At 57.8% G+C, this 21,138-nt stretch overlaps 2 protein-coding genes across 2 annotated transcripts; both read right to left on the reverse strand.

The window, feature by feature from the left end:
- Positions 1–6,969: 6,969 nt before the first annotated feature.
- On the reverse strand, positions 6,970–11,994 carry SERPINA4 (serpin family A member 4). Its single transcript, XM_040975689.1, has 4 exons — positions 11,343–11,994; positions 8,740–9,013; positions 8,082–8,241; positions 6,970–7,397 (listed from the first exon to the last, which is right to left on the reverse strand). Exons 1-4 carry the CDS (start codon positions 11,992–11,994, stop codon positions 7,197–7,199), a joined length of 1,287 nt encoding a protein of 428 aa, XP_040831623.1. The 3' UTR covers positions 6,970–7,196.
- A 5,236-nt stretch (positions 11,995–17,230) lies between these two features.
- Positions 17,231–20,729, reverse strand: LOC121153210 (alpha-1-antitrypsin-like). The gene is made up of 5 exons (XM_040975691.1): positions 20,084–20,729; positions 18,970–19,109; positions 18,840–18,910; positions 18,177–18,321; positions 17,231–17,413 (listed from the first exon to the last, which is right to left on the reverse strand). Exons 1-5 carry the CDS (start codon positions 20,727–20,729, stop codon positions 17,231–17,233), a joined length of 1,185 nt encoding a protein of 394 aa, XP_040831625.1.
- Between the last annotated feature and the right edge of the window lie 409 nt (positions 20,730–21,138).

Raw genomic sequence — 21,138 nt, forward strand, 5'->3', positions numbered from 1 at the left:
GGCCCTTAGCTAGCCCACTGGCCCTCCTGGATCGCTGTCAATGGAATGGCGCCCCCTCAGGATGGGGACGGAAGCTACTGGTCTCACCTGTTGTTTTGGGGCAAGGCAGTACAAATTATTTCGGCCCTTGGGATAATTCATGTAAACTCCTCCCCCGAGATGGTACATAAAAGACACCATTTCCTTGGGTTTTCTCTCTCTTCCTCCTGCCACTATGGCAGGAGGTATGGTTCTCTTCTCTCTTGAAGTTCCCTCCCATCGCTAGGACAGCAACCTCTTCTCAGCTTTTTAAATAAATCTTGCTTTAAAACTAAACTGTATTCACATGAAAATTCTTCTTTCCTGCGAGACAAGAATCGAGTTTGCTGCTGTATTTTGGGTCAAAAACCCTACAACAGTATGGGCACGCCTGGGGAGACATGCTTGCGTGCTCCTCCAGCTCCCGGCCTTCCAGAAGCTGGGAGAGAGGCCTCTGCTAACCTGTCCCTTGGTTAGTCTCAAGTCCTTGTTTTCTGTAGATCAGGAGGGCAGAGCCTCAGCCTGAGCACCCTCACACCCCCAACTCTGCAGGCAGGTGGGCTTGCAGACCTCACCAGTCAGATATCAGGGCCCAGGAGAGGCCTTGCGTGAGCCCCGCAAGGCTGAGCTAAGGGAATCCGCCCCCCTGACTGTACACAGAGTCCACCCCCGATTGTCCCCGTGCAAGAATGGAGGCTGCCAAGGAAGATGGAAACACTGTGTCCTCCGAGGAATTAGTGGCAGAGGGTGGCTTAGTGCCCAGCACACAGTCTTGGCCAGATGGGCCTTTTCTACCTTGAAACCAGAGCTGTCTAGTCCTGTCCTGTTCTTGCTGGAGGACTCCCAGGCTGCTGGTTGGCTGAAGCTCTGTACATTCCCAGGGCTCCATGCTGAGTTTCTGCTCACTGCTTGTGTGTGTGTAGGTGCAGGTGCCATGTGGAGCCAGCAGAGCCACGCAGGGACCAGGCACTACCCAGAGGAGGCAGTGTCCATCACAGCAAACAGGGTCCCTCCAAGACTCGGGGACACTGCCTTCTTCACTTGCTATGGAGCTCAGAAAAAGGGCCTCCGGGTTTCCCCAGGAAAGACCAGAGTATTTGGTAACACCTTTGAAAGGACCACACGCCAACTCCGGTGCGTGGGGCATATTGTTATTCCTTACAAAGCTGCTGCCGCAGGCCAGCCGCTGACTGTTGTCCCCATCAGAAATGGGCACATTCTCTGCAGGCAAGGAGCCTTGTCTGCCCTGTGGCCTCACAGTTCATGCCCAAACAGGTGAGATCATCAGCTCCCAGGCAGATGGCAGGTGTCCACACTTTCCTTCCTTTGCAGTATACTACATGAGGTGAACACGAGTCCCTGGACTCAGGGGCCTAAGGGATGACACTCAAACCACAGGCAGGTGTAGGGTTGGTAAGGGGCATCGACACATACAACCCAACACTTGAGGTGGCGGGGTGGCCAACCTCCAACGGGGGATTTGTGTGGTTGCTCTGTGTTGTGGTAGGGGTCCTTGGAGGAAGGAGGCAGGAGTTTGGAGGTAGAGGAAGGTGAGGTGATGAGAACAGGATGACAATATAGTGGGTTACCACAGCTCAGGAATGAGGAAGCTTCTGGAACCTGGGGAGGAAGGGATGGATTCCCCCCATGTTGGTCTTTGGTTTCGGCTTCCTGGGACCTGCAGAACACACTCAGGATCTCACTGGACTCTTAGGAGCTCCGAGGCTGTCTCTCCACACAGTCACATTCAGAGTTGGGATTTGGGGGGGGGATAGGAGATGACTCCATCCTGAGCACCCACAGTAAGTGGGGGAGGGGATCGGGGCTGCCCTGTGGGAGGGTGCCTTCAGGGAAGAGCTGAGCCACAGGTATGTGCTGACCACCTTCGGGCTAGCTGTGGTTATCAGCCAACCTGGAGAACTGGGGACAGGGCCTGGGACAGGGCCTTCTGTGCAGGTCAGTGAGCAGTTCACCTTGCTCCTGGGCTCAGGCCTGGCTCCCACACCCAGCTCTGGGCTCAGGCCTGGCTCCCACACCCAGCTCTGGGCTTGAGCTCCAGACCCAGATCTTTAGTCTTGGTAACTTTCCCAATTCCCTTGTCTTCTCATTGCAGGCTTCTTGGACCTCTGTGCCTCTGCTGCTGGCCCCCGTGCCTCCCTTCCACCTGCCTACCTGCCTGGGTCAATGCACATAGCCCTGCTCTCCTGACTCCCCTCTCTTACCCACTCCTTCCCCGTTTCTACTCAGTCTATCCCTATCAACACTTTTTGGCACTCACAAAGTCTCATAAAATGCCCCTGGCTTCCAGAAGCAGCCTCTACAGCTGAACTCAGCGCAGAGGTCAAAGGGCTCACAGGGACTGCCATGATAAAACATGTAAGCATTGGCCCTTTTCCTGGAAGAGCTTCTTGGAGGTGGTAAGCTCGGAGCTGGGCTTGTGGACACCCTCAGCTCTGGCTGGGTGGATGGAGGCAGACAACATAAGCTCCATCCTCCATGAGCAGCTGGTTTGGGGGCTGAGGAGGCAGTAGGAGCAAGAACAGCACAGCCTGGAGCCTGGAAAGAGGAAGAAAGGCTGCTAAAGAGTGGATGCAGGGAAGCCAGAACCCCGTGAGACACGCAGGGCTTACATGTCCATGCTGGGACTGGGGCAGGGCTGACTTTATACACTGTGATCCATGAAGGAAAGGAAGCACTGGTGATGAGCTGGGCACCTTGTGGCAGAGAGAATGTGCTGTCCCCTGCCTCTAAGCAGAACTGGCACCTGGGTGCCAGCAGGACCAGGCTCCCTCATCCCGCAGCCACCCCAAAGGAGGGCTGCACAGGGAAGGGTGGCTCTGGGGATCTAGAGGCCATGGCTGCCCCCTTGAGACTGTCCCCAGTCCCTGCTCAGCAGCACAGCAGCCTGAGAGCTGACTTGGGGAAGCTGAGGCTGCCCTGGCTAGTGGTGTACCATGTGCCTGCCACATGGATGGCTGCTCTGGGTCCCCAGACGAAGTCTCAGCACCGCACAGGGGGCCACGAGGTGGGAACTGTGCTCCTTGGTGCCTATTCCTGGTACAGCGCTCCACCCCCACCCCCAAACCTTGGTCATTTCCCGGGGGACAGAAGCCTCTTTTGTCCTAGTGAGGGGCTCATGGGGGTCTCCCGGGGAGCCTCAGGGTGGGATCTAGGGCCAGGGAAGCCGCATGAATATTACAGCATCCCCTTTCTGCCTCCTGCCTCTCCAACCCTAGGCCCAACCTCTTGGTACAGGACAGAGGCTGTGGTCCATGGCACAGGTGACATTATTTATCATGCCCCGTGTGACACCTGCATGAAGCTGGAGGCACAGGTATGGGAGTCCGTGCAGGTGGGGACTCCAGCTCCATGTCCCACTCCTATCCCTGGCCCCCAGCATCTCACGTCCATCTATACCCCACACTATCACAGAACACCAAGCCTTCCCCCAGGCTCTGGCTGCCCTTGCTGCTGGCCTCTGGAATCCCAGGAGGGGCCTGGGGACCCCCAGCTCATAGGCCGCAGGTCAGAGGTACAGGTGGGGGCCTACTCCTGGCACTGGCGTCCGCTCTACGGGGCCGAGCCCTGAGCCTGTGGGTACTGACTCTGGCTCCAGGTAAATGCTGACGTGGGCATTAGGACTATAGACACCAGTCGATGTGTGATGCACAGCTCGGTGTTGCTGGGGAAAGCCCACACACCTCCCCAATCCGTGGTGACAGTTGGGTGACACCATAGGAAGGATGGTTCTTCTTGTGCCCCATGTTGTTACTGTTGTGACCCAAGTCACTGCAGTCCCACACTGTATGTCTCTCTGTACCACCTACTAAGGTCCTCAGGCTGTCACCCTCCCCTGGAGTCTGATCTCATGGTGCCTGACCACCTCTGTGCTGCCTGCCTCCTCCTGTGGCACCCAGGCGACCTTCCCCTCCCTACAGGAAGACAGGGGCAGGACACACAGACTGGGCTCCCCTGAAGTCTGGGATGTTTGCCTCCCACACTCATGCCAAGGGCTACCCCAGGAAGAGGCCCTGGCTGGTGGCAGGCAGCACAAGATTGCCCAGGCCCTGCCCGGGACAATGCCCTCTCTGGCTTGCAATCTTCTTCCAGCTTAGATTTGTTTTTCTTTAAATGCTTCCAAAAGGTATTTTGAAATCTGACCTGCTGGACTAAATATTTGCCCAATCAATCCCAGCGCTGTTTCAAGGGGCGGTGATACAGAACAAATAGCTTAGTGACCTTGCTTGCGACTCACCTTTTTGCATCCATTTGTCTATCCACCCAGCCTCTACCCACCCACTCCTCCACCCATCTGGTTGAGGAAAACTTTCTTTAATTAGAATCATACATCATATACAGGCTTGGTGTTGTGGTGCCAGAGGCTAAGCCTCTACCTGCAATACTGATGTCCCATATCAGAGCAGCACTCTGCATTTCACCTGCTCTGCTTCCAATCCACCTTCCTGCGAATGAGCCTGGGAGAGCAGCTGAAGATGACTTACTTGGTTCTCTGCCACCCACACGGAGACCTGGATGGAATTCCAAGCCTCACCTGGTAGCCGTTTGAGGAGTGAATTAATGGATGAAAGATCAACTCTCTGTCTGTCCTTCTGTGTGTTATTCTTTCAAATAAATAAATCATACAAAAATGAGATATAACTGCTGGCTCCTCGGCGGCAAGCAGAGGACGGAGGCTGGAGGAGCCTGATCTACACTTAGCAGCCTTCGAAGTGCTCCTTGTATATGGGGCTTGGGGAGGGACGGGAATCATCGTCTCTCTCCAAGTGCGGGAGGGAACGCTCCATCTGGATCAGGAGGCATGCTTCAAGGCTGGCCTGAAAGTGACCTGCCCCTCTCTCCCCACCACACTCGGACTCTGTTGGCTCAGCACTGTCATGGCTGTAGAAACCCCGGTCTCTGGGGTCAAGAGCATTTCCAGGGCCTGTGGTGCCTGGACCTGGCAAGCTGAGCCCCCACATGCTCCAGCTTGGCCAGTGCCCACCTTGGAGGCCTCTCCCGAGGCTGTCCTGTGTCCGGCTCAGGGCTGTTTTGGGAAAGTGGGAGGGAGAGGACCCCTCACTTCAGCAGTGGCCTTTCCTTGATGAAAAAAGGCCTGAGAGTACGCTCCTTGGCAATGAGCCCACGGCTAGGGTTGTGGCGTTGCTGGGGCCAGGGGCCGTGTCACACAGTCCCAGGAGTACCCTGAGTCTTGAACACTCATCCAGCCAGCCATAGTTCTCTGGCCTGCGCTGTCTGGGTTACCGGGGAAGATAGGTTCATGACATGGGCATGTCCTATGTGCCGGGGACAGGGGCCTGGGCCAGCTGGCTCTGGTTCTTGCCCATAGCTCGAGGTTTGAGCACTAGCCTTGGGTTTGTTGGCCACCTGTTAGAGGGGCTGTGGCTAGCAACCGCCTCTCCCAGAGCCCGGATGATTGCTTAACAGGACTCCAGGCCCGTGTTTTTGCTTCCAGGATGGGGGGCCAGAAGTGAGTCTGCCCCGGCTGGGTGCACTGAGAGAAAGAGGGCAGATCTGCAGGGAGCAGGGGGTGTGCAGGGGGAGGTGCTGAATGCTGACCTAGAATTTTCTACAAGCTCAGCCAGGAACCCTAGCAACCAAGGTTGGGAGAACAAGGGCGACACATCGTTTCCAGCTTGGGAATTGGCCTGCTAGAATTCCTGATCAGCATTCCCGGGTAGTGAAGGTGCAGAGATGAGAGGGCCTCGGAGTTCCCATGTGGTGGGGAGAGACACCGCCCCCTACACACACACACACACACACACACACACACACACACACACACAGACACACGTGCAGGACCGGGGTGGGGGGCAGCGGCGCTTATCTGGAGGCACAGGCTAAGGGCAGTGGTAGCACACACAGCTAAGGGCAGTGGTAACACAGCTAAGGGCAGTGGTAACACACACAGCTAAGGGCAGTGGTAACACAGCTAAGGGCTCGGCGTCGCAGCTGCCGCTTGCTCTGCCTACACTGACTACCTGGCCCCTGCACCACCTGCGAGCCAAATGGGCTGCCTGGTTCGAGGCCAGGGCTGAGGGGCTGGAGGAAGGAAAGGTGGATCCACTGCTCCATTCACTCCCATTCACTCCATTCACTCCATTCACTGGCTCACTCCCCAAGCGGCCACAGTGCCCGGAGCTGAGCCCATCTGAAGCCAGGAGCCAGGATCATCCTTCGGGTCACCCATGTGGGTGCAGGGTCTCAAGGCCTTGGGCCATCCCCCACAGCCCTCTCAGACCGCAAGCAGAAAGCTGGATGGGGAGTGGGGCAGCCAAGATATGAATCAGTGCTCACATGGGATCCCAGTGGTTGCAAAGTGAGGATTTAGCCACTAGGCTATTGCGCCAGGCCCCTTACCCTGAATCTTACAGCAGAGGGTAAATCAGGCCCAAGTAAAGGAAGTCGTGGGGGGAGGTCCCTCCTCCTGGACAGTCCGAGCTTTGACTGTCCCAGGGACTCCATTGTCACACTGGCCACTAAAAGAGCACGCAGGGCCCTGTCCAGAAGTCCCTGAGGTGCCTGGCTACCTGCCTCTCTGCAGGGACAGGGGATCACTTCTACCCTGCAAGAATTCCCCATGTGTGTGTCAATGGCCTGAGCCAGGCCAGTGGGGAGAGACCAAGGTCTGGACGTTCTGCAAGGGAGGGGCTCAGCCTGCAGGCCCAGGCAAAAGGAACGGGACTCTACTTCCGTTGTGGGGTAGAGCCCAGCAAAGCCATGGACCGGCTCTCCTCAGCCACTGATGGGGTGGGGCCTCCGGGCAGGAAGCCTTGGCGTGTGCTCTCCCTGCCTCTCAGTCTCTGCTGGGGACACAGGCACTACCCTGGCCAGGGACAGCCAGCTCCCCCTGCATACACGCACACACACACTGCAACAAGCCCTGGAACCCAGAGCTCTAGGAACATAGGGGAACAGGGTGATGCCCCAAAGACCAGGTAAGCACAGGTTTATTGAGCATTTACTGTGTACAAGCCGAGGACCAGCTCTTGGTTTAACCCCCACAGTTGCCTGGGAGTGTCCAGTCTGTCTGGGTGCCGCCAATCCCTCCCCTTGCCCACATCTCCTGCCATCGGCCTCTACTCTGTGCAAGGTGCTGATCCTGCCAGCAGTCCCAGGCCACATCTGCATGCTGCGGAGGGCCCAAGCAGCCCCCAAGGCTACAGCTTCAAGGGGTTGACGATCTTGCCCAGGAAGAGGATGTTGTGCTTGTCGGGGGAGAGGATGGCCATCAGGAAGGGCCGGTTGAACTTCAGCACGTGGGGATCCTTACGGACAGCACTCAAGAAGGCTACGAAGCTTGTGGCTGCCGCTGCCTCAGTGCCAAACTCGTTGACGTCCAGAGTGGCCTTGTGGAAACCCTGGGGGAGAAATCACAGAGTCAGCCTGAGCCCAAGGCCAAGCTTCCTGAGGGACACCTGCTGGGGACAGCACAGCCACGCGGCTCTGCTGGGTGCGCTGCGAGAGGCGGGCCCTTCCTCTTCCCCGGCAAGCCGCAATAAGAGCTTTGCTTCAAGGAGCTCCTGCTCAGTGTCTTGTGCGCAGGGCCAGTGTAAGCCCTGTGAGGGCCATCTGGCAGATGAGGATACTAAAGTCAGGAACGAAGCAACCCCAAGATCGGAGCTCCAACGCTCAGGAAGCAACAGCCCTCCCTGCCAGCCTCTGGCATGCTTCTCTGAGCTGAAGCCACAGCGCTGTTTCAAATCTCTCTCCTGAGACACCCAACCCAGCCTGTCTGTCCTTCCCCTGTCCCTCTCCTGGCATGGCCACTCTCTTGCCACCGTCTCTGTGAATGCTGTCTCCCAGGCTTGGCTGGGAGAGGTTCCCAAGTCCAGGCACTGAGCAGGACTGAGCACACGCCCAGCTCACATGGGCTGGTCTGCATGAATGCTGACACCCTGGAGGTTGAACAGTTGGGCCTGGGCCTCCACGTGTCAGCAGGGAGCATGCCCGCACCCTCACTCCCCCAAAGGCAGGGGCAGGAGGCAGAAGTCATCCCCCTCTCCTCTTAGGTCTCTAGGGACTGATGGCCAAGGGTGACTCACTTTAGGCACCTGCAGGTGGCCCTGCTTGATGATGCCGGAGAAGTCAGCCTGCGGTGACAACAGGTCCGTGAAGCCGAGCAAGGGCAGAATCTGATCCAGTACGTAGGAGGTAGTGATGGAGAACTTGGGGAAATGCAACTCCAGCTTCCTGCCAGGTCCCCTGAGAAGGGCACGGGGTGAGAACAGGGGTCAGGGACAAGTCAGGGCTGTGCAGGGCAGAACGCTCCTTGGAGGCTCTCTGGGTGAGTCCTGGACACCCCCCAACACTTCCTGCAGTAAGTGCAGTGGGAGCCAGGCTCCTTTTGGCCTTGCCATGCCATTCCCTGCCATCTGGGAGCACCTGCTCTGAGGACTCACCCACAGCATTTTGGGCTGTTCTCGAGAAGGGTGTCATAGCTTTGTTAGCCGGACCTGTGGGTTCCTTGCCTAAGGACTGAGCTGGTGAAGTTGACTTGACATGAGTCCCCCGCAGTGGAGGAGCCAGGCCCACCCCGCATTTGAGCTCTTGGGGTGTTTGTCTTTGCCCCAGTGAGGAGGGAGACCCTGCACCCCCCCCGCATTTGAGCTCCGACAGGAGAGCTCAGTATTTCAGGATGAGTCTCAGAGTGAGGGTTACTTCATCATATGGCCACGCTCTGCATCTGGGGCATCCACTCACAATTTGTGGAGCAATCTGTTCCACCTTCTGAGCATCTCCGGGGTCAACACTTCCTCTACCTCTGCCATTTTGCCCGGGTCTGGCAGGATGAGCAAGGCCAATGCTCCTCCCTTGTAGTCCAGGTGCAGCACAGAGCAGGGCAGGTGCCTGTCGTGGAAGTAACGGTGCATCTCTCTTTCCTGTATCATCATGGGCACCTGGATCACTGTGTTCTCATCCACATGGAAGTCACTGGGCTTGGTCTTGAAGAGGGGGAATGGCTTCTCCCACAGCGCTGCAGGGAAGATGGAATGAATGGCACACAAGTTCTAGATCCTTCCCTGTTACCCCATCTGTGTGTCCTATGGAGCTCTTTCCTGAGTTGATTCCCTGAGGCCCGGGGCAGAGCAGCAGGGGTTTGGATGCAGTTGTGTGCGAGTGGGACAGATGTGAAAGTCAGAGGGCCAAAGCAGGCTGCACCGGGCTGCAGTCAGCATCTCTAAGGAGCAGAGGGGAAGTGGTAGGGTGCAGGGAGCGGGGTCTGCCTTCCATCAGAGAGCAGGCAAAGTGAGGCTTCAAACATAGGAAGGTAAGTCGACTGGTAAGCGAGGAGAGTGAGACTTTTTGCTTCTGCAACGCAATATGGGCAAGATGACGGACTGACCATGAGGTGATGGCCAGGGGTTGGGAAAGGAGTTTGACCAGAGCAGAGACAGTTACACAGGGTGGGAGGTGGGCAATGTGGACTGATTGGGGACCTTCAGCTGAGTGGGACCTTCAGCCCGGTGGGAGTCGTTCTCTCTGAGCGCATTTGGCTCCTGGTGGCAGGTGACGACTTGAAGACCACGATGTTTACGCAGAGTGGCAGCTTTGCCGGTGGCGGGGTGGGGAGGTACAGAGAGAGGAGAGAGAGTTGACCTGGCATGGGGCAGAGGGAGGTGGAGGGAGAGGGCAGGAGGTGAGATTGGTAAGGTTGGAGGAGGACTCCATGCCACATCAACCCGGCAGTCCCATCAGTGTCTTCCCAAGTGTAACACCTTCACAAAGTTTTCCCTCCTGCCTCACTTACTTTAAAATGAAAGGGTTTTATAAAACCCAGGCAGATCCCACCTGTTGAAGACAGGAGATGACTAGCCTGCCCGGACTATTCGCTTTGAGATGTTTCCCAGAGCTCTGCTCCCTGCAGGTACTGAGTTGGGGCTGATGAAAAGTATGGGATTGAGAAGCACGCGTGAAGCCACCCCTGCTGCCCACAGGCCTGCGTGGCAGAAGGGGACAGGACCCAGTGGGGCCTCTGCTTCTTTCTGTCCCCATGCCTGTCTTCCACCCTGCCCTCCATGCAGCGTCAGGCACAGCGACCCCCTCCTGGGCAACCTCGTCCCCTGGCAGCCACGGTGGCCTTTCTGCCCCTCGAGCTTTCCTGTGTTGCTCCTGACACTAGGAAGTGTTCAGTTCCTATACCAGTTTCCTGTCCTCAGCGTGGGTGGCTCGCTCTCCTGGGCTGTGATGGTGACTGCGGAGGCCTCAATGGGTCTCGAGGGGGAAAGTTGCCATCATCAAAGCAGCGTAGGTGCTGTTTACTGAGCACCTGAAACAGCCAGGGGTCAGCAGAGACAGTCGGCAGATGGTGCCTACTGTGGCTGTGGCAGATCATTCATCTTGGTAGTATTGACTAGATACCGATAAGACTGTTTACGAAGACAGGTTCATGGCCGAAGTAGGCCCAGGGGCTGGAGCTCGCCTCTCTCCTTAGGTCTTCTGTTAAGGAAGAGCATGGTTCCCCCACCATGTCTGCCACAAACGCAGAACCCTGCATGTATAGGGCTCTTTTCTGGACCTATATACCCGTGCTAAGCTTGATTGATCAATTAAGCACAGCAGGAGGTTAACAGCAAGGTGACTACAACAATACAGTGCATTAAAAAAAAACAAAAAATGACACCAGGGTCCAGTACAGCAGCCTAGTGGCTAAAGTCTTCACTTTGTATGTGCCAGGATCCCATATGGGCACCAGTCGATATTCCAACTGCTCCACTTCCCATCCAGCTCCCTGTTTGTGGCCTGGGAAAGCAGTCGAGGATGGCCCAAAGCCTTGGGACTCCGTACTTGCATGGGAGACCCGGAAGAAGCCCCAGGCTCCTGGCTGCAGACCGGTTCAATTTGGGCTGTTGTGACCACTTGGGATCTTTGTCTCTCCTCCTCTCTGTACATCTGCCTTTCCAATAAAAATAAATAAGTCTTTTTAAAAATGACACCTGTCCATTTCTGGAATTTTCTATGTAGTAGTTTTGGAACATATTGGAAACAGCAGAAAACAGAGCCTCAGGTAGGGGCACAGCTCTGAGCCTCAAGGCCAACCTCACCGCATCAGCCTCCACCCCTGCTCCAGCAGCTACAAGGACCGTGCCGTGGTGGGGCCCAGGGCAGATGAGAGCCCAGCAGCTGCCTGCACAATGGCTGCTGTGATGCGTCCCCTAGGTTACCTTTAGGAAGGCCTAAAAAAGGGAGGCCTCTCGCAAACTCTGGAACACAGGACACCATTCCAAGCAGAAGCATCCCATCCCTCCCTCTCCGCTTTGTGATGTGCAGGGGGACAGAGAACCCAGCAAACACCTGACTCTTACCCTTGAAGTAAATGTAGTTCACCAGCACCAGCTGGGTGCTTGGACTCAGGTTCGCAATCAGATCTGAGATCTTCCCGCGGGTCCCCTCCCGGACGTGCTCATTGATGAGCCGGGCTGCCTCCACGGGCTCCCGGAAGTTGGCATGGAAGACACTGGCGTTGTAGAAGGCTGCGGTGTCATTCAGGAATGCTGGGACGAGCTCCAAGTCTTGGCTCAGGAAGAGGGAGCTGCCCAAATGGGCCTCCATGCCACTGCTCGGATGCCCGAGCTTGTGCAGGAGGTGCCGGAAGCCCTGGTGGATGGTGGGCTCGGGCAGCTGTGTGAGGTTGAAACCCAAGTGCTTGAGGATCTGGTCCTTGGTATGTGAGCGGGCCCCCAGGGACAGCATGGCCAAGCCAGCCGAGATGCTCAGCGGGGAGAAGAAGATATTCTGCCCGGCCCTTTGGGAGGACACCAGGTGGTACAAGTTGAGGGCAAAATCAGTGTTGCCAGGGGCGATTCTGAGGCTGGGGGAGCCCTCAGCTGCCCCCAGGAGCGCCTGCCTGGAGCTGTTGGCGTGATGATCCTCAACCCCATGCTCTGGCTGCAGCTGCTTGCCGGCCACGGACAGTGGTCCAGCCAGGAGGAGGAGCAGGTGCACAGCAAAAAGCATCGTTGGCACTCAGACCTGCAAGAGGACAGAGAGATTGGAGGTTCCCCTGCAGAACCCCTGGGCCCCCAAGACACTGCCACAGGGGTTCCCCCAAGCTCCTAACTTGCCAGTGTCCAAGTAAGGCTCTCAGCTGGCAGACCCTGCCTTGCACCTGGAGGCTCGCGTGCCTGGGTGCCAGCCACTCTCGCACCGTCAGTGAGGCTGGCAGGACCCCTGTCAGTGCTCCATTCCAGACAGGGACATTAGCCTCAGGGACACATTTGCTGAGAGCAGATGGGACCAAGCAGGAGAAGCTAAGGGAGAGGTTGCGGCTGGCCTCCAAGCACCAGCTCTCCACATGGCTTCCTCGTTCACCCAGTCGCTCCCTCCCGGGCAGGGATCCATGTTCAAGTTCCCACCAGCTCTTGAAGAGGGCGGCCAGCGACAGCAGCAGCTTTGTAGAGCCCACAGGAGCTTGATCCCTGTGGCGGCCGGTGCAGCCACAGGCAGACATGACACATGCAAAGTGCATGGCTGGCCTTTGGCAATCCTTGGTTAAAGACGCTGAAATGTGAGCCTTTTTGGGTGTTTTCCTCCTGACTCAGATCTTTTGCATTTGCAAAGTTCATCAGCTTGAAGGTGACGAGTCAGTTTTGGTGTCAGTTGGTGGCCATGACCCTGACCAGAGCAGGAGCTTTCTCCAGTGGCAATGCTGCTTCTGGACTTTCTCCTGAGCTCACCCAGGACCCTTCACACACCTGCTTAGCCCTACCCTCCACCCCTCCCAGCACCCACACCTGTCTCCATGGCTTCCCCAAGGAGAAGACCCAGCAGGCCCCTCCTGTCCCAGCTGGAGCTACCCTGGGCTAGTGGGTGGTCCGGGACAAAGGGGCTGCGGGGCTGTCATGGCACACAGGGGTCGTTCTGACACTTATGTTTCTCGCCTTGTGGGAAAGCAGTTAACTGTCCCAGCTTCTCGCAGACTTTCTGGTTTTCACACTGAATGTCCTGGGAGCCAGGGAGCAATGCAATCCTGGGCAGGTGATCCCTTCTCTCCAGCAGGGGTGGGGACCGTTTGGCCCACAGGCTACAATATGTGGTCCACAGGCAGGACTCAAACTTCAAGCTCTAGCAGACTGATTTTGAAGTTGATAGCTTAATACGGCCAGAAAACTCTGTTGTGAATACGCAAATGGCCCCAAAGCAGAACGCAAGTTCCCCAGGCCTTAGAGCCCACAGTCCCCAAACTCTCCCAGTAACTCACTCAAGTCAAGTCGGTCCTGGCTGTGTGAACTTCAGAGGCTGCTTCCCAAGCCCTGGACAACTGGAAAAATAGGTCCCTGTCTGAGCCCCACCTCCTACCTTCCAGCCAGGTAATGATTAATGAGCAGCAACCCTGGAAGGCTCCATGGGGAAGTTTTACCCCTGCCTCCCTCCCAGGCATTGGCTGGTTGTACCTGCGCATGCCAGGGAAGAGGCCAGCCTCTTGCTTCTCCCAGAGGCCTGGGCAGAGACCCTTGGTGAGTCCTTACTTCTTATTCAGAGGGAAACCAGCCATCCAGCTCTCTGCCCCTCCATTGCCTGCTACCACCTGCAACAGTCGGGGTGGGGAAGGCCCTGGGCAGTGAGCTCCCAAGTATACATGGTAAGAAAGGTCCGGTCCAACAGGCAGAGATGGGACCCAGTGTGCAGCCCTGGTGGGTGATCCCTGAGACCTCATGTGATGGACTGAAAGAATAGGACACCCTGGCAAGGGTGGCATTGGGGGCACCAGTCTCCATCTCTGATGAGCTGTGCATTTCACCTTGAACCAGAACTGAGCCCTGCTCTAGGATGGGGGGGGTGACCCCTTAAAGCTCATTGGGTGGGAGCCCCATACCCAGTTCCCAGTGAGCAGAGGTTGGCAGGAACAGGTCCTTTAAGAGGTGGGACTCAGGGCCAGGGTACAGGCTTGTCCTCTGTCCAAGTTCCCACTGGGCACAGGTGGCTCTCCCTGCACTGCTCTCTTTCAGTGTGACAGAGCCACCATGGGTCTTCACCATAGCCAAGAGCCACGGCCTTGACCCTCCAGAGCCAGATCAGCCTCTTCTTCATGAAAGCGTCCTGCCTTGGCATTTCATCATGGTCAGAAGAATGGGTCAACACAGAGCCCTCCCACAATGGGCTGGGGCTTGATGCCCTCATGGTGGGGGCCCAGGGACGGGGGCCAGATGCGTGGCTCAGCTGGCATTCCCCGGTCTCTGCATCACTGTCTGTCCTCATGAACCCAGGTGTCCTTCTGACTCATGCCTGGGTGGCCAGCTCCACAACCCAGTCCCATGAGGCCACATAACGAACCATTTCCTCAGATGGCGAGAAGCCATGGCAGCCAGCTCTGCTGCACACCCCCACCGGGCTGAGGCTGGCGACCAAGCCTGAGGGGACCCTGCACGGGCTGTGTCCTGGGGCTGCAGCTGGACGGCCATTGTGCCCGCGGCATCAGGACAGGGGGGGGGGGGGACACGCTTGCCTAGTGTGGCCAACGTCCCCAACAGGCTGTGGGATTTTGGGGCACTGGGTCACCTCTTCTTGCTTTCCCCTCCTGTGCCCACCTCCTCCTCCTGACCCCCACTGCTCGACCTAGGGCAAGCTGCCCACAGGGTCAGCTGGGTCAGGGCCAGTCCAGGCCCTAAGGACGCCACGGCCAGCTCCTGTCGGGCAAGATTTTGCAGCAAGCCGGGTCCTGTGCTGGGGCATGTGACCACAGAAAAGTGTCCCAGGAACGTGGAGAGGTTTGCTCCCTCCCCTCTCCCTCAGAGAAGAGGTGACAGGCCCAGAGAGGTTAAGATTCTGGCTTGAGGTCACACAGCAGCCCTTGGCCCTACAGCCCATGCTCTCAACCTCACAGTGGATGCTGCCATTAGAAAGAGGAAGTCCCAACCCTGGCCAAAGTGGGGGCTGGCCAGGGACGCCTCCCTCGGAGGGACCCAGACCCTGCCTGAGTGGTGCTGCCGGGGCCAGGGAGCCATGCCAGTATGTCCTCTGTTCTGGCCACACGCGGTGGCAGACGCCTGCCCTGCCAGGCCCCAGAAGCTGCTGGGAAACTGGAGGACTCAGCTGTCCAAGATCAACCTTCCTCCAGCGTGGCCCGGGAGACTCCCCGAGGAGGGTCCCTGTTCACAGCCGAGCATCTCGGGCTCTCTCACAAGCCCCTGGCTTCAGACCCCTGGGTGGAGGTGGCGTCTGGTGGGCCTGGGCACCTGCACTTGAATGAGCCCTGCCCAAGCCGCCCAGAGCCAGCGCCGTGCAGTTCAATGGCTGACCACCGGAGGGCGCACCGTCCTGTGCTGGCAGCAGTTGCTGACCCCTTGTCCTGGGGCTGTGGTGACAAAGGGGAAGCAGCCCTGGGGCTCTGCTCTCCTGGAGGACCCGGGAGCCCCAGCTCCAGCCTCTCTTGCTGCAGGAGGGGGCAGAGCACGCCCCCAGGCGGGTGCATGGAGGAGCTGGGCTCAGTGAGGTGCCACAGGCCCTTCCTGTCCTGGGCATGAGGTGCCTGGGCTGGCAGGAGAGAGGGAGGCCCTGGGAGCCCTGGGAGTGCAGGGAGGAGATGACTCCAGCAAGACACTGCCATTCTCTGTTCTGCAAGGTGCCCTGTTCTGCGCAGGTGCCGCCACTGGGCAGGGGGATGTGTGCTAAGCGAGAACTGTGAGTCAGCAGTGAGCCTCAAGGAGGAATTAACTGTGTGGGTCTGGCAGGGGCCTCTGGGCAGAAGAGGGGTTATGGGGTCAGCTTTCAAGGAGTAGGAGCGTCCCTTGGCCCACCCTCCTAGCCACGTTGGCTCGAGCCATGACCACTTCTCAGAACCTCGACTTTGTCAACTGCATAGCCACACCCTCAGGGTCACGGCACCGCGTGGGAAAATGTTAGGATTGCAGCAACAGGGTGCTGGGCTCCCAGAGCGGCATCACCCCACAAGCACCCCTCCCATGCGTGCTTCACACCAACAAAGCTGCTGGCACTGGGGGAGGGGCCTGAGCTCTCTCCAGTCCTCACCCTCAGCCTGGGCACAGACACCACTCCTCTGGCCCTGCATTTGGAGACCATGGGCTCTTCAGCTGGGAGAGAACGTGGGTGTATTTGGGCACCAGTTACTCTCTGCCAATCCGACCGAGCTGTGTGAAACGGACAAAGTGTAACGCAATTTTTGGTCCAAAGATCAGTAGTGTCCTATGGGGCAACATAGGGAGGTTTCATGCCCACGCTTGTTCCTGCGAGGTGGGTAGATGGTGATCCTAGGGTAGGCTGGGCACAGGTGCCTTGGTCTGCGGGCTCTGGGGGCTCTGGTGAAGACCCCTACGCCCTCCTGCAGAGCTGGGAAGTCCAGGGGCAGGCCATGGGGGGAGGTGGCCGTGCTGCATGTGTGGAAGACGCACTTACTCCCCACAGCCCAGGGCTTCTAATCATGGTCTTTAGCCCCACGTGGCTGGGAGCAGGAGGGAACGGGGAGAGGGAGCTGCCACTGGGGGGCCTGGTGGTCCCAGTGACTTTGAGGAATGGCCGCCGCCCAGGGCCCTGTTCCTGCCAGGGGAAAGAAAGCTGTAGAGCAGCTGCAAGGCCTCCTGGGGCAGCAAGGGAGGGGAGCAAAGGGGGCAGCCCACGCAGAGGGGACCTCTGCAAAACTCCACCTGCCCTGCCCCCACAGGAAACAGTCTGAGCGTCAGAGCTCACCAGGGGAGGTGACACAGAGGGCTGAGCAGGGGACAAGGTCTCCCTTCTGCTGTGCCACAGTGCCAGGCATGAACCTGCAGAAGGGGTGGCGGCCTGGGCACATGGCAGTCTGGATGTGGGAGGGGCTGCCTGGGAGAGGAGCATGCTGGGGCAGGGCAGGATTGGGTGGGCAGGGCTGTCCTGTAGGGGCAGGTTGGGGTCAGCTGGAGAACATGGGACACTCCTGGGCCTGGGCTGGAGTCTGAGCCCTGTGGTCCCTCCAGGATTCCCAGATGCACCTGGCAAGCTCAGGGCATTTGGAGGGGCTAAGTCTTGGGTGTTGACTCTGCCACACTCATCCCCACCCGTGGGGCTCTGTGTGAGGCAAGGACCTCATAGATGTGGCAGCTGACAGTCCCGAGATGGTGGGGTCCTCCCAGGTTCCGGGCACACAGGGACCTGGGAAGGGCTTTGCAGGTGCACCCGGGTAGGGCGGCTCAGACATTTAATGAGCTGGGGGAGTGTATGTGTAGGGGTGTTGGGCCTGGGCTTAAAGCTGAGACTGAGGGGATCAGGGTTGGGTGGGATTCACCACTTTTCCCATCAGGAGGGGAAAGTGCATGTTGGTATCCTGGAGGATGAATAGGAAGGGCCGGTTGAACTTGACAGTGAGGTTGGACTTCCTGCTCTGGGCACTGGCTTTGGTGACGTTTTTGAATCGTTCCTCCATGGTCAGCACTGCCCAGTGCACAGCCTGCAGGGCAGGAAACAGAGCCATGAGCTGAGCCTGCATTGCCACATCCCGGTGGACGCCACATTCCAGGAAGCCTCCTCTGGGCGTCTTGCTGCTGGACGGTACTGCCTGTCCCATTCCTCCCCGCTGTGTGCTCACACGACCTCCCCCTCTCTCCATGCCCTCTCTGCACCCTTCCCTCTCAGTGCATCAGACCCCTTCCTGACCCCCACCTCTCAGCCCTCTCAGACCCCAGAGGGGGACAATGGCCTCATCCTCCCCAAGTGTCTCTCCAAATCCCCTTTCTCACCAACGCTCTAAGGTCCTTGGGCACAAGGGCTCTGAAGGTGGCCTTCCCAGTGCCCAGTGTGTCCCCATGAGTGTGCAACTAAGACCTGCACCCCACTGGCTCTCTGGCCTCTCAGTGCCACTGAGCAGCTGAACCGAGTGGCACCAGCAGCCCCCCTGCCACAGAGGGAGGGCAAGAAGTCCTTGAAGGCATGGACCTATTTCTCTGTGTAAACGCAGGGATGTTGAGGCCCACAGACCAGCAGGCTGTTGAGTGTAGAGTCACCAGCCTGAGCTCAGGGGAGGTCCTTGCTATGCCAGCTCCTCCCCAGCTCTGTCACCTGACACTTCCTGTCCTAGTGCATCAGGTGCATCCTTGGGAGCAGCCAGGTCTGCACCTGCTGTGTGTCCTTGCTGCCTCCTCCAGCCTCATGTTTGCATCTGCTTTGTCCCTCAGCCTCGTGCTTAGGCCCTCCCCACAGGCAGCCATTCTCACCTGGGACAGCTTCAGGGGGGCCTTTGTGATCCCTGAGAAGTCAGCCCCGTTGCTGAAGACCTTGGTGATGCCCAGCTTGCCCATGATGGGTTTCAGATTGTAGGTTCCGGAAATGGAGAGTTTGGGGAAGTACACTCTAGCAGGCCTGTCGCACAGGGAGGATGGAGGCTGTCGTGGTGGCATGGGGTTCCTCTGCCCTTCTGGACCCATCCAGCCTGTCCAAGTTGTTATGGTTTTTTGGGAGGGTTGTGTTTGTTTATTTGCTTTTACCTCCTTGTCTCCCACCCAGCACGACCCGTCCCCCACATCCACTTGGCTGCTGGCTTGGTCGTGGTCCGCTTAGCTGCAGTTACAGCAGCTGTCAGAGTGGGTGGCCTCTTCCCTGACCACACCCACTCACGTGATGCAGGCAGGGCAGTCCAGAGGAGCAGGACCTCTGCCCCCACCCCTGGTCTGTCTGTCTTTCCTTCTTTAGCCCCAGGCTGACATGGTCTGAGCCATGCTGTGCCTATAGGGAATAGCAGCTCCATGTCTGCTGTAGGTGTGGGTTCAAGGATGTGGGGCCCGACCCCGCGCCCCGCCATTCTTGGGACGTCCTGGCATGCTCAGCCTTGGTATGGTCAAAGGCCAGGTGGGCTGGGTGGCCCCAAAGGGGGTACTCACCTGGCTCCAACATGCCTCGAGAGGTTTTCAAAGTGCTCGTGGGTCAGCCCTTTCTCCAGGTGCCTCATCTTCTGGGGTCAGGCAGGATGAAGACAGCAGTGTTCCCCTGCCCCCCGGGCTGCACCAGCACCCAGCTGGACAGGAACTTGTCTCGTTGGAGGTAAAATGTGCCCACACAGCTCAGCATGGGCACCAGAACGGCTTTTTTTCCTTCCACATAGAAGTTCTCCTGCACTGGGAGGGCTTTCTGCCCATCCTGGAACCATTTGCCTGGAAAGGAGAAAGGTGGGCATCAGCCTGGGCTGGGGGTAAGGTAACCGCACAGGGGCTTGGGTCCCAAGGGGGAGCTCTGAGCCCCATTTGTGAGCCACACCTCTCAGACCTTTGGCTCTGTCACTTACAAAATGGGGCAAAAATGGAAGGATCGGGCTGCGAGCTGATTGGAGGGAGGACACCCGAGGCCACAGGAGGGTTGCTGAAGCTCTGTAGGATGAGCTGATCGGCAAAACTTGGCTCTGAAGAAGGAGCCTTTGGGTTTGTGCTTTATGCTTATTTCATTGTGGCCTGGGATGGATGCTTAATGAAACCTAACAAGCGACCAGGTTTGTGGCACAGCGAGTCATGCCATTACTTGTGATGCCAGCATCTCACACCACAACATAGCCCCTGCCCTGCCTGCAAGCCAGCTCCCTGTTAATGCATCTTGGAAAGTAGCAGAAGATGGTACCCATGGAAGAGGTCTGGATGGAGTTCCTGGATTCTGCCTTCTGCCAACCCTGGCCACTGGGGTCCTTTGAGGAGTGAAGAAGGAGCAAATGGTGACAGAGCTAGGAAAGATGGGATTTAAATCTGGTCTTTCGGACCCCAAAGAGGACACCATTGGAGGCCCTGGAGTGGTGAGTGTGTGCACACTTCTTTTGGAACCCCACTTGCTTTGTGCCATCAAAGGCAGCTTGTGTTCCTGCCTCAACATCACTGTTCCTGCCTCTTAGCGATTCCCAATGACCACAGGGACCTCCAAGGCACTGACAAGTCCTGTAGAGAAGGCAATGCCTTGAGGGCCTTCAACTCAGTGCCCCCACAGCCTTTGCTCCTGGGAACAATTCATTGCTTGAGTATGGAAGATGGAAGCACCCACGTGAAGACGCCCCGCCTTGTCCGGGGACACTGGAAAGTAACAGTAGGAGGTTGGGTTTGGATCATTTCACTGGAGCCAGTGAGACGGGCCGGTGTCACTGCCTTACCTTGCAAGGAAAAGTAATTCACCAGGATGAGCCTCGTGGAGCTATCGAACTCTTGGGCCATATTCAGTGTTTTCTTTCTCGTGTCTTGTTCTATTTGTTCCCTGATGCGTTTGCTGGATTCTTTGGGGTCCTGGAAATCAATGGCAGTGGCTTTGGAGTGGTACCAGTTCTTGATTCCTGTCGAAAACGTAGCCACTGGCTTCACGCCCTTGGCCATGAACAGGCTGCTCCCTGTGAGCACCTGCAGCCTCGCTTTGCCCTTCTGCAGCCTGCCGAGGAGCTGCTGGAAGCACTGGTGCACCTGCGTCCCGGCGGTCTCCTTGAGGCTGAACTTCATGGCCGCCCTGATTTGGCTCTGTGTGCCACCCTGGGTGCCCAGGGAGAGCATGGCCAGGGCGGCCGCGATGCTCACTGGGGAGAACAGGACATTGCTGGAGTTTGACCAACGGGCTGGCTCTGCGTACATGGCGAAAGCCAGGTTGGTGATGACGCTAGACAGCCGATGGCAGGTGAGGTGGGCCTGGTGTTTGTCATTGGACCCGGAGGTGTTCTTCTTCTTCTGGCGGCATTCAGCTTGGGGCCATGACGCCAGGCAGCACAGGCCTGCCAGCAGCATGAGGCTCCGTGAGACACAGGGTGGCACCATCCTGTAGGAGACAGTATAGGGGTGCCGAGCCCTGAGTCAATGCCCGTGGTGTCCCAGGGTCATCATGTCCCAGCAGACACTCCCAGGTGCTAAGTACTTCTCTTCACTCTGTGGTTTGGGTAAGCTTTGTCCCCAACATGATTGCTCAAAGGGCAGACATGTAATCTGGTGATGAGGCTCCAGGGTGGGGTCTCTGAGAGGTGAGTGGGGCTGGTGAAGGTCTTCAGCATGGAGCCCCTGGCACTGAATCCTGGTGGCCTTGTAAGGAGAGAGAGCAAGACGAGGGACCAAGACACACGGGCCTGCTCTCTGTCTCCCGTTGTGGAATGTGTCACACGGGGACTCTGCAGGTAAGAACACCATCGCTGTGGGTCAGAATCAACCTCCTCGGTAACCCGGCGAGGCATGT

Source organism: Ochotona curzoniae, unplaced genomic scaffold, assembly GCF_017591425.1.
Source record: "Ochotona curzoniae isolate NIBS_2020 unplaced genomic scaffold, NIBS_Ocur_1.0 contig_2688, whole genome shotgun sequence".
Classification (NCBI taxonomy): Eukaryota; Metazoa; Chordata; class Mammalia; order Lagomorpha; family Ochotonidae; genus Ochotona; species Ochotona curzoniae.

Coding starts and splice junctions, on each gene's coding strand:
- SERPINA4 (XM_040975689.1), bottom strand. CDS start 11,994: ATGCTTTTTGCTGTGCACCTGCTCCTCCTCCTGGCTGGACCACTGTCC. Junction 9,014..11,342: donor GAACTACATTTACTTCAAGG/GTAAGAGTCAGG, acceptor TCTTCCCTGCAG/CGCTGTGGGAGAAGCCATTC. Junction 8,242..8,739: donor AACAGATTGCTCCACAAATT/GTGAGTGGATGC, acceptor TGCCCTTCTCAG/GGGACCTGGCAGGAAGCTGG.
- LOC121153210 (XM_040975691.1), bottom strand. CDS start 20,729: ATGGTGCCACCCTGTGTCTCACGGAGCCTCATGCTGCTGGCAGGCCTG. Junction 18,911..18,969: donor ACAAGTTCCTGTCCAGCTGG/GTGCTGGTGCAG, acceptor GCCTGACCCCAG/AAGATGAGGCACCTGGAGAA. Junction 17,414..18,176: donor CCCCCCTGAAGCTGTCCCAG/GTGAGAATGGCT, acceptor CCTGCCCTGCAG/GCTGTGCACTGGGCAGTGCT.